This window comes from Podarcis muralis, chromosome 3 (assembly GCF_964188315.1).
Source record: "Podarcis muralis chromosome 3, rPodMur119.hap1.1, whole genome shotgun sequence".
Lineage (NCBI taxonomy): Eukaryota > Metazoa > Chordata > Lepidosauria > Squamata > Lacertidae > Podarcis > Podarcis muralis.
The window spans coordinates 17,390,559-17,406,984 of NC_135657.1; the positions used below are offsets into that span (position 1 = coordinate 17,390,559).

General features: G+C 45.3%; 1 protein-coding gene across 1 annotated transcript in view; it reads left to right on the forward strand.

The window, feature by feature from the left end:
• Positions 1-8,741: 8,741 nt before the first annotated feature.
• MRPS5 (mitochondrial ribosomal protein S5) overlaps positions 8,742-16,426 on the forward strand; it is a 55,227-nt gene continuing 47,542 nt past the window's right edge. The window contains exon 1 of the mRNA XM_028724947.2: positions 8,742-8,897. Coding sequence (XP_028580780.2) covers positions 8,828-8,897 — 70 coding nt within the window. The 5' untranslated portion in view covers positions 8,742-8,827. The remainder of the gene's footprint in view (positions 8,898-16,426) is intronic.

Genomic DNA, 16,426 nt, shown 5'->3' on the forward strand with positions numbered 1-16,426 from the left:
TGGCACCACCCCCGCCACAGGGAGCAGATGGCCCAGCCCCAATCCCGTGGACAATGCATTGTTAAGACCTGGGCGAAGATGGAGAAAGGGAGGAACGAGAAGAGGATGATGAGGATGAGGCATTTGTAGGAAGATTGATTAAGTTGACAAGTGATGGAAAGATATGAACAGAGGAACAGGCAAAACGTTTGAAAAAGTATGTGGAACTTTATGAGAAGTGGACGTCAGTCCCCATATGTTAAAAACAGCGGGATGTATAGGGGAACAGAGAAGAAAGTGGCAGAAGGAGTGGGGAAGGCAGTGAAAAGAGTGACCCTCCATAGGGCACATAAAGCACAGGAGAAGGGCGCGGCCAGAGTGATGCCTCTCCATAGAGTGTATGACCCTCCGACCCCCGCGGGACCTGATGGGGTGGTGCCCAATAGAACTCATACAGTTCAACATGTCCCCTTCTTTAGTGCAGATGTTTGTAATTGGAGGAACCAAAACCCTTCATTTGAAGAAAACCCTGCCAAAATCATTAAGCTGTTTGAGGGAATTTTTTTTAAAACATACAACCCCACTTTTTATGATGTGCAATATTTGATGGATGCCCTGCTAACTACAGAAGAGGCTAGGCGAATTCATGCTGAAGCCCGAGCACACATGAGAGCGCAGGGGGCAGGAGATCAAGCTGTTGCAACAGGATATCCTGAAACACACTGAATTGGGATTATCAGACCATTGAAGGGCAAAATGCCCTCACCACTTATCGCCAAAATGTCTTAAAAGGCATGAGGAGGGCAGCCAGAAAACCCACCAACTTCGTGGAGGCCAGAGAAATAGTACAAGGGACAGAGGAGGCCCCTGGAGCCTACTTAAAGAGGCTGAAGGAAGCCTACCGCCAGTATATCCCTGTGGACCCAGATGAGGCTGCCAATGCCCCTATCATAAAAACTGCCTTTGTAGCCCAAGCGGCGCCCGATATCCACCAAGAAAAATGAAGGTTTTTATGGGCCACACCCTTGAATGGATGTTGGAATTAGCCCAGACCATTATAATCAGAGGGAAAAAGAGACCCAGAAGAAAAAAGGAGAAGTACCAGGCAGAGAAGTTGATGGCCCTGAAGACGGGAAGTCCACCGTTAGGAGAAGAAGAGGAGGGCGAGGCTGCTTAGGAAAGAGCAACAGCATGCCTTCAAGGATTTGAAAAAGGCATTGCAGCAAGCACCAGCACTGGGCATCCCAAATCCTGAGAAGCCTTTCTCCCTGTTTGTGGATGAAGACCAGGGAACAGCAAAGGGAGTGCTATGCCAAAAATTGGGAAGCTGGCAGCAGCCCGTGGCATACCTATCTGAGCGCCTGACGCCTACAGAACAAGGTTTACCGCCATGCATGAGAGCAGTTGTGGCAGTAGCTACCCTACTGAACAAAGCAGACAAATTTACTTTTGGCCAAGACACTGTTTGTGTGACTCCGCATGCAGTCCCAGCACTGCTTGACATGAAGGGTACCTATTTCCTCTCCCAAGCAACGATGAGAAAGTGCCAGATGCTATTGTTGCACCCGCGTTTGAAGTTCCAGGTTACCACAGCCCTCAACCCAGCTGCCCTATTACCGGTAGGAGTAGGTGAGGAGCCCACGCATGACTGCATTGAAGTAATGGATGAGGTGTACTCTAGCAGACCTGACCTTAAAGATGAAGCAGACCCCTAGTGGCCATCATGGTTTATGGATGGAAGCAGCTTCATTGAGGTTGGACACCGGAAAGCAGGCTATGCAGTGGTAGCCCTGGAAGACCAGGTGATCGAAGCAAAGTCACTCCTGCCTGGAACATCGGCCCAGCTGGCAGAGCTAACTGCGCTTACCAGAGCCCTGAGCCTGGCAAAGGGACAGAAGATAAACATTTATACAGATTCTAAGTATGCATTCCTGACTTTACATGCCCATGGAGCCTTATGGAAAGAAAGAGGTTTGCTTACCTCCAGAGGAAGCCAGGTGGCCCACCCACAAGCCTTGTTGAACCTTCTGGATGCTGTATGGGAGCCCGAGGCGGTGGCAGTTATCCATTGTTATGGACACAAGACTGGACCAGGGGAAGTGGCCAGAGGAAACCGATTGGCAGACAAAGTAGCCAAGGAAGCAGCCCAAGAACTGGCCCCCGCCTTGGTTATTGGAGCACTGGTCCCAGAAGAGATTTTAAGCACCGCTGACAAGCCAGCTTACACGAAGCAGGAAAAGGACACTGCAGACGCCCAGGAACTGACATTGACCAAAGAAGGATGGTACCTTACCCCTGATGACAGGATATGGATTCCAGAGTCTCTTTCTCGGCAGGTTACTCAGAGATACCATGATTCAACCCACATAGGGCCAGATGCTACAACCAAGCAGCTAGAGAAGTGCTTCTATATAGCCCACCTTTATCAACTGGCAGCCCAGGTTTCCAGGAAATGCCTGCTGTGTCAAAAGAATAATCCCAGAGCCGGACCACTGGCTCCCCCAGGGATTCAGCATAGTGGAACTGCACCTATGGAAGATCTTGTCATGGACTTTACTGAATTACCCCGTTGTGGACTACACCGCTACCTGCTGGTGGCGGTGTGCACCTACACCGGAGGGCCGAAGCATGGCCAACAAAGACTGAAAAGGCATTTGAAGTAACCAGGTGCCTGCTTAGGGAAATCATCCCTCGCTATGGATTGCCAAGGTCCATAGGATCTGACAATGGACCAGCATTTGTTCATGCGGTCCTACAGGGACTGGCAAAAGCGCTCCAGATCAACTGGAAGCTGCATACTGCTTATAGACCCCAGAGTTCTGGAAAGGTAGAGAGAATGAACAGGACTCTAAAGAATCAGCTATCCAAGCTGACACAGGAAATTGGGTCTAATTAGGTGACAATGTTACCTCTGGCATTACTCAGGGTCCGCAGTCTCCCGTCAAAGCAAACCCACCTGTCACCTTTTGAAATTCTGTTTGGAAGACCAGTTCCATATGTTAGAATGTTAACTCCATATGCTAGCCAAGATGTGCAATTGAATAACTATGTACAGTCACTCTCCCAAGTTTTCTTTTGTCTCGACAGGTGGACCCAGGCTCGCAACCCCTGTGTGTTGGCTGCATCAGTTCGAGCCAGGTGATGAAGTGTGGGTAAACGATTGGGCACGGACGCAGCTACAACCGTGCTGGAACCTTATATCGTCCTGCTCTCCACACCCACCGCCGTGAAATTCACCGGCATCACCCCTTGGGTCCACCACACCAGAGTGACCACTACAGATTGGACTGTGCAGTTAAATCCTGATTAACCCCTTCGGCTGACCATCTCCAGACCCTCCGCTGACGACCGCTCTGCTGATATCACACCGGAAGCTGATATCTCTATGCACAGCTGGAGAATTGGATGGGAGGGGCGCCCGCGGGCAGCGCTCCCAACGTACCTGTTCTACGAACTCACCCACCTGAGAATATCCTACCACAATATAGGGACAGAGCGAGACTTACAATAATTTGGGAAGGGGACCGCCCCATTGGGCATTTGACTCCTCACCAGGCTAGAGTTTTAGCAGCAGTCTATTCTTGTGGGTGTGTTGCTTTTTATTTCTCACCAAACCCCCCTCCAGGAGGTGCTTCTCTTTCTCCCACTCATCGAAGTACCATACACCCAGTGGGCCTTAGAGGTAGTTACACACATACCCTTGAGTGACTGATACGATACCCACCATGACTGAATATTGGTGGGAGGAACCATGGAGATATTGGGGATGGTGGGTAGGAGTGATATGTACCGGCCTGCTTGTTTGGATGCTCCTGTATTTTTGTTGGCATGAACGGTACCGTATTTGTGGGAGGAAACGTAATCCATCTATACCTTTGATGATTCTCCTTTTCTTTTTAGTTGGAGAGCCCACATGTGTATTGGCACAGGCAAGAAAAAGTCCCCCGACTTCCCTTGCCGACATTTCCCATTTGATGACTGAGTGGGGTGCCCATAACCCCTACAATAGGTGGTTACAAATGGCTGAAATGGAGCATGTTGCTTCAACATTTCAAACCATGGCGAGGCTATCCGTGATCTGGCGGCTAGCATTGAAAGGGTGGCACATGTCCCTGTACAAACTTGGGAGGGCTGGGATATGTCTTGGTTGGATAGCATCTTCCCAGGTGGATGGATGGGGAGGATATTTACTATGGTGATAGGCCCAATAATGCTTCTATTGCTTTTCTGCTTCTGTATACCCTGCTTAATGCAATGCTTGCAATATATGATGGAAAAGATGATGTCTCGCACAATGGATCTGTGCGTGATTGCTGTTATGAGAGAATATAGACCCCTACCCCAGAACGAATCTAAGTAATAGATTGTTCAAAAGAAGAGGAGGGAGTAAAGGGAGATGGGAAAGGTTTCTCTCAATTAAAGGGAGATGGGAAAGGTTTCTCTCAATATTTTCTAAGCTCTGTACTTTGTGAATACTATCTGCAGTAAATTCCTAAGTAAATCTCTGAGCTAATCTTACTTCTGCAAATTTCGGCCAGACAGTTAGCAAAAATGCAGTTATTTGCAAAGTCTAAATCAGACAGGTCAGGAGGCCGTTTCCTGTCTAACCAGCTATCTGAAACTGCTGATGTTAGCTACAGGTCAGAAGGTCGTTTCCTGCCTAGCCAGAAACTGCTGTCAACTAAAAACCACTAGCAAGATGTTTCCTGCTTTGCTTCTGCTTTAAGTAATGCAAGATAAGAAGAGATACGAAGGGAATGCTTACTAATGCAAAGATGAAGACACGTGTACGAAGGAAAGGGGAAGAAATGCTTAGCTAGCAGAAAGACAGGAATGTTTAGCAAGCAATAAAATGTGTTTAGCAAGCAATATAGATGTGCTATGTAAGGGAATAATTTGAGAAGGTATGGGAGGGGGAAGAGTGTTCAGAAGAGTATAAGAAGTCTGTAGATGCGTATTTCTTGACAGCCAGTTTATTTTCAGGAGCTATCTAGCTGGCTGTCTCTGTGTACAGAATGTCTCTGTACACAGATTTCAATAAACTTTTTCTCCAAAGAAGATTTTGCTTTCCTGGTACTTTTGTTCCCTCCAAGGTCCGGGGATGGCGTGGCTGATGGATCCCTAGGTAAATAAGGCTTCACCGGGTCACGTGGCCATCGTGACAAGCTGCATCTGGCGAGCCAGCGCAGCACACGGAATGCCGTTTACCTTCCCGCTGGTAAGCGGTCCCTATTTATCTACTTGCACCCGAAGGTGCTTTCGAACTGCTAGGTTGGCAGGCGCTGGGACCGAACGACGGGAGCGCACCCCGCCACGGGGATTCGAACCGCCGACCTTTCGACCGGCAAGTCCTAGGCGCTGAGGCTTTAACCCACAGCGCCACCCGCGTCCCACATTTCACCATAGTGGGGACTATATGCTGCTCAGTCAGCTATCAGGTGCTGAGAGCTGATGGGCAACATCAAGGCCTCTCCAGCTCTCCCTTTGTGAGTTCTTTTTCTTTAATGCAGACTTAGACTGGACTTCCGTCTCAATAGGCAGTGCTGTCAAATTGAGAACTACCGGTATCTTCTGTAGAACAGGACATATAGCTGCTCTACTTCCCCTTTCTGCATCTGTCCCTAAATTTACATTCTCCAAAGGCTTATTAAAGAAGGGGAGCTTGCTAGTATTAGAATTTTCTCCAGCTGCTGGGGGGGGAAACCCCACAAAGTACTTGAGATACAAACATTATGTACTCTCATGGTTTGCTGCTCCTTAATAGGATAGGTTGGTCCACGTCCTTTCATTACTGATCTAGCTCAGGTAATAAACCTCGGGGCTCCATTAAGTTGCTCCATCGCACATTACATCTCCCTAGCCAGCATGAGTTTTCTAGCTTTCTGCAAAATCTCTCTTAAGCATGCAAGACGCCACTCTGAACTCAACCTCTCCTTTTCTCTCCTTTAATCTGAAGTTAATTTACGACACCACACACAAATCGTGGAAATTATTACTTTTGCTAGAGCCTCATTACCGCCTCTTGATACTTTTACTGGTTAAACTTCACGCCATTATGTAAAATACCGGGAGCAAAGCGAGGGCTGATTTCCTTAATCCCTTTCAGGCAAAGCCTCAGCTGCATCAAGGAGAAATGCGGTTCCACAGGAGAGAACACACGAGGCAGCTAAATTAAGATTTGCTTCCTTCGCCATTCAGATGACAAAGTGAGGATTATCTTTTTCGCTTTGTGAGCCTCGCCTTTTTATTTTATTTTTCAAACCACAGAAAGAAAAAGAAAAGGTTCTGGTTGGTTTCTTGAGGCCTCCTACTACGACCGTGATTGCAATTACTGAATTAGGAGACCATTTGCTTTCTTTCCTGGTGGCAGTAGTCCTGCAAGAAATGTAGGGGAGTAAGGGGAGAAATTCATCTCCATTCGTATTTAAACGTAATGTTACCAAATTTACATTTCCCAAAACAGTATGTGAAACATGACACAGGTATCCTTCAAAATTTGCACTTTTCCAAATTTTGCAACGCGTTTCTCCTGCCAAGCAATGTGATGGAAATGCATATACTGTGGCAAGTTGTGTGTACAAAGGAATATTTTAGTGAAAACAAGATGTACCAAAATGCATCATTATCAGGGGAAATTGCTTTGCAAAAGGTGCATTTTGGCAAAATTATACTGTTACAGGCCACACCAACCTCTGCCTATTGGCAGCAAGATTCCAAAGGTCTTGGCTCTTAACTAGGAGGGCTTGTGTTCCTTGGGAATGAGGCATGGCAGTGACTGTCGTGTCTTTATGCAATATGGTTTATTTTACACATATTTAAAACTTGAGTTTCAGTGGAAGGAGTGCAGCAGAACATGCATCGCAAGAGTATCTATCACCTGTGTTATGTAGTGGTTAAGAGTGGTAGACTCGTAATTTGGTTCGCGTCTCCACTCCTCCACATGCAGCTGCTGGGTGACCTTGGGCCAGTCACACTTCTCTGAAGTCTCTCAGACCCACTCACCTCACAGACTGTTTGTTGTGGGGGAGGAAGGGAAAGGAGATTGTTAGCCGCTTTGAGACTCCTTAGGGTAGTAATAAAGCGGGATATCAAATCCAAACTCATCTTCTTCACTTCTCTTATAGCTTCAGCAACCTTGGGTCCCAAGCATCAGCCAGCCAGCCAGGCTCCCAGGTCTCTGTGTGCAGCCTCCTCCAGCCATGTGGAGTCCTGCCCCTGCCTTCTTATTCCCAGAAACCCTTGCTCCAAAACCTCTGTTTTAAAAGGACACCTCTTTTAATGTGCTGACATGACGTCCCCTATTATGCTGGCCCCTTATTATACTAGTCAGAAGAAGGAGAAGGAGAAGAAATGGAGGCAGTGAGAGATTTTACTTTCTTGGGCTCCATGATCACTGCAGATGGTGACAGCAGCCACGAAATTAAAAGACACCTGCTTCTTGGGTGAAAAGCAGTGACAAACCTAGACAGCATCTTAAAAAGCAGAGACCATCACCTTGCCAACAAAGGTCCAGATACTTAAAGCTATGGGTTTCCCAGTAGTGATGTATGGAAGTGAGAGCTGGACCATAAAGAAGGCTGATCGCCAAAGAATTGATACTTTTGAATTATGGTGCTGGGGGAGACTCTTGAGAGTCCCATGGACTGCAAGAAGATCAAACCTATCCATTCTTAAGGAAATCAGCCCTAAGTGCTCACTGGAAGGACAGATCGTGAAGCTGAGGCTCCAATACTTTGGCCACCTCATGAGAAGAGAAGACTCCCTGGAAAAGACCCTGATGTTGGGAAAGATGGAGGGCACAAGGAGAAGGGGACGACAGAGGATGAGATGGTTGGATAGTGTTCTTGAAGCTACCAGCATGAGTTTGACCAAACTGCGGGAGGCAGTGGAAGACAGGAGTGCCTGGCGTGCTCTGGTCCATGGGGTCACGAAGAGTTGGACACGACTAAACAACAACAAGGTTTGATTAAACTTTGCCAAACACGGAAACCCACTGGATCAGCCATTAGCAAGGAACAAAGGTATGGGAGAGTGGGGCCCCTTCCTTACTGGGTGCTAGTGGGCAGAGGCAAAGGCCAGGGTTTAGGGTTTCAACTTTGAATGACAGGAGTCAGCATGGAGGAGAACTCCAGGTGAGCTACGGAAGACAGGTTGTAACTGACACACAGGATAGTTTTTTGCAGTCCTTGATTTGTTTTTATGAGATTTTATGAGCTGTGTTACTGGTTTTATGTTCTGTTTTTGTTTTCATTATGCTGTTTGCTGGGGTTTCTTTTGTTCAAAACACGAAGAGTTTTAAAAATAACTATGTGGTTTATGAACGTTGTAAATAAATAAAAAGCCAGAGAAACAGTCCAGGCTCCCTCGCACCCATTTTGATCCTGCTTTCAAAACACTCCAATTGAAAACGAGCCTCTTAACGACACTGCTCCATCTACCTCTTTGGCATTTTCCACGTTAGCTTGCGCTGGCAGCTGCCCCTCGCAGCCCCGCACATGGGAGATTCCGTGAGGGCTTTCTGAACTACTCCCGGAAGTGTATTGAAAAACCACAAGCGACTTGTTGACCCCCTTTGGGCTGCCTCTACCTAACGAGCGGAGGAGTCTTCGGGTCCTAACGGGAAGGCCCCCTCCACCGGGAAGAAGGGGCTGTCTACAGTACTGCCTGCAGCGCATACTGAAAATATGGGCAGGCGAGTCAAGGTTCGCCCGCTCCCTCATACCTCCCTGACCGCCGTGCTGAGCGCCGCGAAACGGAGCCGGTGATGGGCGCCGCGTCCTGGAGATTTTAAGGTCTCGGGCAAACGCGCGGACACCAAGTACGGTGGCCGACGAGGATCTTCGCCAAGATGGCGGCCGCCATAGCTGTGGTGGCTCAAAAAGCCTGCAGCGCCGGAGCCCTCAGAGCCGCGTGGAGAGGTGAAGCCCCCTTTTTTACTTAGTCTTGCTTCTTCGGCGGGGTCGGGAAGCTCTTGGCCTGCGGCTGCTCTCGCCCTTCGAGGCGGCGGCTTGTGTCCCTCGTACGTTCCCCTCGCCTGACTCTGCCCAGATCCTACCGCCTCCCATCGCCGCCGCCTCGAGCCTTGTGGTCCTCGGTTTAGCGCAGCTGCCAGGCAGCGAAATCCCAGACAGGCCCCCGTCGCGAGGGTTCCTCACTCGCAAGCGACCGTGCAGATAGGATAGGATCGCACGTGTACTTGGGAGTACAACGGGGCTGACCGTTGAGAGAATGTGCAATATATTTATCTGTTGTTTTTAATGGTGGGTTCCCCTTCCCCCTGCGGTTCTTATTTTTATCTGTAAACCGCCTGGGGTGGGGGGGGGGAATGTGTTGTTTAGTCGTGTCCGACTCTCCGTGACCCCATGGACCAGAGCACGCCAGGAATGTAGGGCATAAGTAATGGAGCCATTTGGCGCCTAAATTATATATCTGAGTTTCTAACACTCTACTCTGTTGAACATAGCCCGCCCCAGTAAATGTATATAGACTTTCTCGGCAGGAGGCTGACACATTATACCAATGGTCCATCTAGTTCAGTAGATGTGGGGCCCTCCAGGTTTTAAGACTTAGAACTTCCACCATTCCTGAGCAGCAACCATGCCGACTTGCAGTCAAACAACCCCTGGAGGTCATCACATTGGTAACCAGTTGGCTATGCTGGCTGGCAGTGGATTTTCATAGTTTTAAACCTAGGTCTTTTCCAGCCTTCCTTGGAGATGCCAGGGACGTTTAAACTGGAATGTTTTGCATGCAAAGCATGTGTTCCCTTCCTGTCTCCTGTTCAGATCTTCCCCAGCTGTGAATATCTGTGGAGCTGAAACTCCCAATACCCCCAGCAATCTTATATATGCTGACTTGGGAGTAAACGTCTCTTACATGACTGCCTTCTGAGTAGACGTTTACACCATTAAATCATTTCAGTCTTTCTCCAGTTCAGTTAATGCACACTACCAACATTCACAAGCTATGTTATTTCTGCTTTAAATGTCACCGCATCCATTATAGCTATTTTTGAAGAATGATACATCCCAACCTGCCTTCTTCCAGATCTATAAAATTGCCCCTTTTCAAGAAATGAACTTTGAAACTGGCATGGTTTTCCTAGTCCATACGCTACATGGAAAAGTTCTGTTCTATAGCCGTGTCTCTCTTTTTTAAGGTTGCAATCCTAACCCCAGTCAGAGTAACCTCTGCTGAACTCAGTAGGATTTACTTCTGAGTTTACATTATGAAGATTGAACTGTTGCGAACAAGTGACAGAAAAAGGAACCTTGTTTCATTTAAATCAGACCTAGAGTGCAATCTGATATTGCCTAGCTGCCACTGTAACATGAACTGGAATAAAAACTATTTGAATGCATCTGTCCACAGGAGACATAAATAATGTAGGATTCAGAACCCTTTCCACATAGTCATTGATTAATTTAAAAAAACTTCGTGCAAGTACAGTTACTACTGCATTTTTGCAGCAGCTGCTGCAAAAGTGGGAGAGGAGCTCCGAAGCACTTAAAGTAGCCGATGAAATCTGTGCTAGAAAGAAACTTGAGTAAATGGTAGAATGCTGGCATATGGGTTTGCCCTAAGGCCACCTGCTTGCCTATTCCTTCAGCGGGAGAACCTCCTTTGCTTTTATGAGCAACATTTGCTTAAAATTGTAGGCTTATATTTATATATAAAAATATTACTACACTGCCCACTCCCTTAAAATATTGATTCGGTTTGCAACAGTGACCCTGCTCCTTCACATACCATTCTTAAGAGTTAGAAGAAATTACAGTTGGAGAGGCTTGGACCTTTTCTTTACAGTGGTACCTCGTGTTACATACGCTTCAGGTTACAGACTCCGCTAACCCAGAAATAGTACCTCGGGTTAAGAACTTTGCTTCAGGATGAGAACAGAAATCGCCTGGTGGTGGCACGGCAGCAGCAGGGGGCCCCATTAGCTAAAGTGGTGCTTCAGGTTAAGAACAGTTTCAGGTTAAGAACGGACCTCCGGAACGCATTAAGTTCTTAACCCGAGGTACCACTGTACTTAGGGCAAGAGTGGGCAACCGTGGAGCCCTAAAGAGCTGCATGCAACATTAAAGGCCACAGGTGGAGAGCAGGCCTGGCTTATTTTGTATATATTCTGTGGAATTCAAGCTGTAATACAAGGGTCTGGAAACCAAGCCTTATGAGGAATGGTTGAGGGAGTTGGGTATGTCTAGCCTGGAAAAGAGGAGACAGAGGAAATATGATAGCCATCTTCAAATGTCTCAGGAAGTACTTTCTGGCAGTAAAAACTGTTTGACAGTGGAACAGTCTCCCTCAGGAAGTGGTGGACTCTCCTTCCTTGGAGGTTTTAAGCAGAGGTTGGATGGTCATCTGTCATGGATGCTTTAGCAGAGATTCTGGCATTGCAGGAGGTTGGACTAGATGACCCTTGGGGTCCATTCCAACTCTACAGTTCTAGAATTCTATGACATTAGAAATGATGCAATAGAGATACAATTAAAAACCAATCTGAATGTTTAATATGATGGGTATGCCATCTCCTGACTTCCACCATAAATCCACAGATCACCAGAATGAAGCTTACAGTTTGGGAACCTCTGGACTGGTCAATAAGCACAGGAGACAGCTGAAGAATGTACAAATCAGCTATTTCCAGTGCCAATTGGCTGGGACAGAGTCCTTTATAATGTTTTAGTCGTTTAGTCGTGTCCGACTCTTCGTGACCCCATGGACCAGAGCACGCCAGGCACTCCTGTCTTCCACCGCCTCCCGCAGTTTGGTCAGGCTCATGTTTGTAGCTTCGAGAACACTATCCAACCATCTCATCCTCTGTCGTCCCCTTCTCCTTGTGCCCTCCATCTTTCCCAACATCAGGGTCTTTTCCAGGGAGTCTTCTCTTCTCATGAGGTGGCCAAAGTATTGGAGCCTCAACTTCACGATCTGTCCTTCCAGTGAGCACTCAGGTCTGATTTCCTTAAGAATGGATGCGTTTGATCTTCTTGCAGTCCATGGGACTCTCAAGAGTCTCCTCCAGCACCATAATTCAAAAGCATCAATTCTTCGGCGATCAGCCTTCTTTATGGTCCAGCTCTCACTTCCATACATCACTACTGGGAAAACCATGGCTTTAACTATACGGACCTTTATAATAATAAATTTATATTCCTTTATAATAATAAAAAATAATAATAATAAATTTTTATTTATATCCCGCCCTTCCTGGTTCACGAATAACAATAAAATTCAAAAATCAATTAGATAATCCCCAGGGCTAGCTGGCTGAATTGGTCCTACTTGGGCCAGGGGAGAATTAGCTGTAGGATCTCAGAGCGGGTGATCTTCATAAAAGGGGAGGGGAAGGAAGAGAAGGGAAGGTGAATTCAAATTAAAGGCCAGGCGGAATAGTTCTGTCTTACATGCCCGATGGAAGAAGGTTAAATCCTGAAGGGCCCTAGTCTCATGGGACAGAGCATTCCACCAGGTCGGAGCCATCACTGAAAAGGCCCTGGCCCTGGTGGAGGATAGTCTGACTTCCTTAGGGCCCGGGAAGTCAGACCTTATTCATGGACCTTAAGGTCCTCTGCAGGGCATACCAGGAGAGGCGGTCCCATAGATACGAGGGCCCTAAGCCCTTTGGACTCCCATGGGTTGTCCATATGCCACTTAGGGAGATCTGTTATTGAGAGCCTGAGGCACCCCTGAGCTAGGATTCTCTGAAATAAAGGGCACCCATTAATTTGAGGTGTTGCCATATTTTGATGTAAAAGGCATTTGAGCAAGTGTCCCTGAAAGGAGGTGAAACATGCACTATGCAGGGTTGTGATTAACCGGGCTGTACATTCCCTTGGGGCTTCTTGTTCAGTGTAATTCTGTTTGTAATGCAATTTAGCATTTTGCCTTTTGGGATTCTGATCAGATAAAAGATACAGAAAACTAGAGGTGAAGGAGTTCGTTGCCCGCTAGAAGATTAAAATTAATAGGACTGGATGTTTCTAGAGCTGCAATCTTGCAGCTTAATCAGATTTCTTTGTACATTAACTTTCCCAGAACATTGCAGCTGTTTCAGCCCAGGTGTTTTCTGTTCACAGTCCTGGTGAAAGGGAGCAATTTATAGACAGGCAGGAGCTGCGGGAGTTCCTCCACCTTCCTGTGTGGCTATTCATCAGCCATAACTATTTCTGTTGCTCCCATATTAGTTCTGCATATTAGGCAACTTGCTATAAACCAGAGAAAATCAGTTGTGTTTCAGAGAATCTCAAACCTCATTGGGATTCCAGGATTCTTCCAGTGAGAAGATCACTTTCTTCAATGCCAGCTTTGCCAATCCATTCAGTCTTCCTGCTTTAATGTGAAGCCACAAAGAGCAGTCCTCTTCTTTGAAATTTAATCCAAAAATGGGTCTTTGAAACTTGCTGTGAATCTTGCCCTCATTTCCCCCACCCAAAACCCAGTCATGCCTTGTCCTGGTGTTCTAGCTAACTAACTTTAATGCAAGTCTATTTTTAAAGTAAGAGCGGAGCATATCAGCATTTCTGTATTGCAGGAAGTTGGACTACATGACCCTGAGGGTCCCTTCCAACTCTATGATTCTGTGATTCTTGTAACTTATTGAAGGGTTTTGTTAACATGGATCTTGACATTTGAACTTGTTCTGTGAAGTGTTTTAATTAGTGTTGCTGTTTTCATTTATTAGTTGCTCTTTTCAGAAAGGTGAAACTCAAAGTGACTTACAGAAACAAACAGTAAATAAAAGCATGAAAGCCAAGAGTAAAAACAATCTAAAATGCTCACCAATGAGAGATATATATAAAACAGCAGATCCAGCTCAACCCTATTCCACTAAGTCAAAAAATTATGGAGCAATGACATGAGTGAATAAGAATGTGGGGGTTTTTCTGCCTGTCACCTAAACATGGATTGTGATGGCACCAGGTGTAACGCCCTAGGGAGAGCACTCAACAAGTGGGGAGCCACCACTGAGAAGGCCCTCTCTTGTGTTGCCACCCTCAAATTGTTCTAAGAATAGAGTTCATGGGGTTATTGTATTACACACAAGCCTCATGGGTTAATTTATTTTTTGCTTGCTATTTGCTTTTTAATTAATGATTTAACAAAGAAAGTATAATGTTGGAAAAACGGGGGGGGGGGGCAAGAGGGAAGAGGAGAAGGGGAAAAACCTGAAACAATAAGCTGTTATTAAGATACAATAACCATTCATACATCCATCTTAATTTAAACATATACATTAATAAAAATCATCCAAATATCTAGGTATGTAGCCACATAAAACCGATGTTGATTAAAAAAATGTCCTCAAGTGTAGCAAGAACTGTGAGGCCCTCAGAACATTGTGTAACAGGCAGTATGTGTTTATCCCATTATTATTATTATTATTATTATTATTATTATTATTAATTATAAATTGTATACCGCCCTTCATCTGTAGATCTCAGGGTGGTTCACAACATAAAAAATACAATATAAGAAACAAAATACATGATAAAAACAAGGAGAAACAAACAAAAGCTAATAACGCCCCCTTCCCCCACCTCACGGTGGCCATAAGGGCTTGCAAAATCTGCTTTTGCTGTTCTTCTGCTAATCACCCATAAGTGCGATCCTGATAAGGATCCGGCCCATGAAGCCAAAGAGGTTCCCCACTCCTGGTCTTAAGGTTGCCTAACTATTCATAGCATGGACTTCTTAGCAGGAACCTATACAAAACAGAGGCTATGTGGATCCGAAAATGCTGTTGGTTAAGAGGCAAGTGCTTGATTAACAAAAAGTCTTTAATTGGTTGACAACCCTAGTTAAGACTTATTATGATGTTTACTGTGGTGCCTGGTGATGTAGCACTGAAATCAGTGACCTGCCGGTGTTTATAACTCTTGTGTTTATTATCCAGTAGCTCCTTTACCTTCTAATCGGCTTTCTGTGCATTTTCCCATCCTCATCCAGCTAAAATCAATTTCTTTATTGGGCATCTGTTGTAAACTGTTGTCTTTGCCTCATTTCTCCGATTCTGCTATCAGACTTCTCATTGGAATTGGCTCCCTCTCCCTCCATCATGATAATTCTGTTGAAATTGTTTTCACCGAACGCTGTTCGCCTTCTGTTTTTTTTTTTTTATAATAAATTTTTATTAATTTTCCATAAATAAAGAATAAACAAAACAAAAACATAGACATAAACAAACAAAAACATGACTTCCCCATACCACCCCTTTCCTGCATTCTTGTTTCAAGATTTTTTAGCAACCCTCTGATCATAACTTAAATATATTTCATGTATTTAACTTCAGTTAATTATTAATACCACTGTAGTTCTTTATCTCTTATAACTCTGAGCCCCTAATTTTCCAAATTACAACAGTTTTTAAGATAAACTTTGAATTTGTTCCAGTCTTCATCCACCGCCTCTTTCCCCCGGTCTCGAATTCTGCCAGTCATCTCTGCCAGTCCCATATAGTCGATCACCTTCGTCTGCCATTCTTCCAACGTGGGTAAATCCTGCGTCTTCCAATACTTTGCTAGAAGAATTCTTGCTGCTGTGGTGGCGTACATAAAAAATGTCCTATCCTTCTTTGGCACCATTTGGCCCACCATACCCAAGAGAAAGGCCTCTGGTTTTTTAACAAACGTTCTCTTCAGAACTTTTTTTATTTCATTATAGATCATTTCCCAGAAAGCCTTAATCTTCGGGCAGGTCCACCAAAGGTGATAGAAGGTTCCCTCCGTTTCACTGCACTTCCAACACTTGTTATTGGGCAAATGATAGATCTTTGCTAACTTAGCAGGAGTCATGTACCACCTGTAGATCATTTTCATAATGTTTTCTTTTAAGGCATTGCATGCCGTAAATTTAACACCAGTGGTCCATAACTGCTCCCAGTCTGCAAATTCAATGTCATGCCCAATGTCCTGTGCCCATTTAATCATATTAGATTTCACCATTTCATCTTGAGTATTCCATTTCAACAGCAAGTTGTACATTCTTGACAAATTTTTAGTATTGGGTTCTAACAGTTCTGTTTCTAATTTTGACTTCTCCACCTGGAAGCCTTTCTTTCTGTCCTGTTTAAATACTTCATTTATCTGTCGATAATGTAACCAATCTCTCACCTTAAATTTCAGTTTCTCAAAACTCTGCAATTTTACATTTTCACCATCTTGTTCTATAATTTCACAATATTTAGGCCAATTAGAACCCATATTCAATTTTTTCACCTCTTTTGCTTCCATTGGTGACAACCACCTGGGGGTTTTACTTTCAAACAGGTCTTTATACTTAATCCAAACATTATACAGAGCTTTCCTCACCATATGGTTCTTAAAACCTTTATGCAATTTTACCTTGTCATACCATATATATGCATGCCAACCAAATCTGTTATCAAATCCTTCAAGGTCCAAAATGTCTGTATTCTCGAGGAGCAGCCAATCTTTCAACCAGC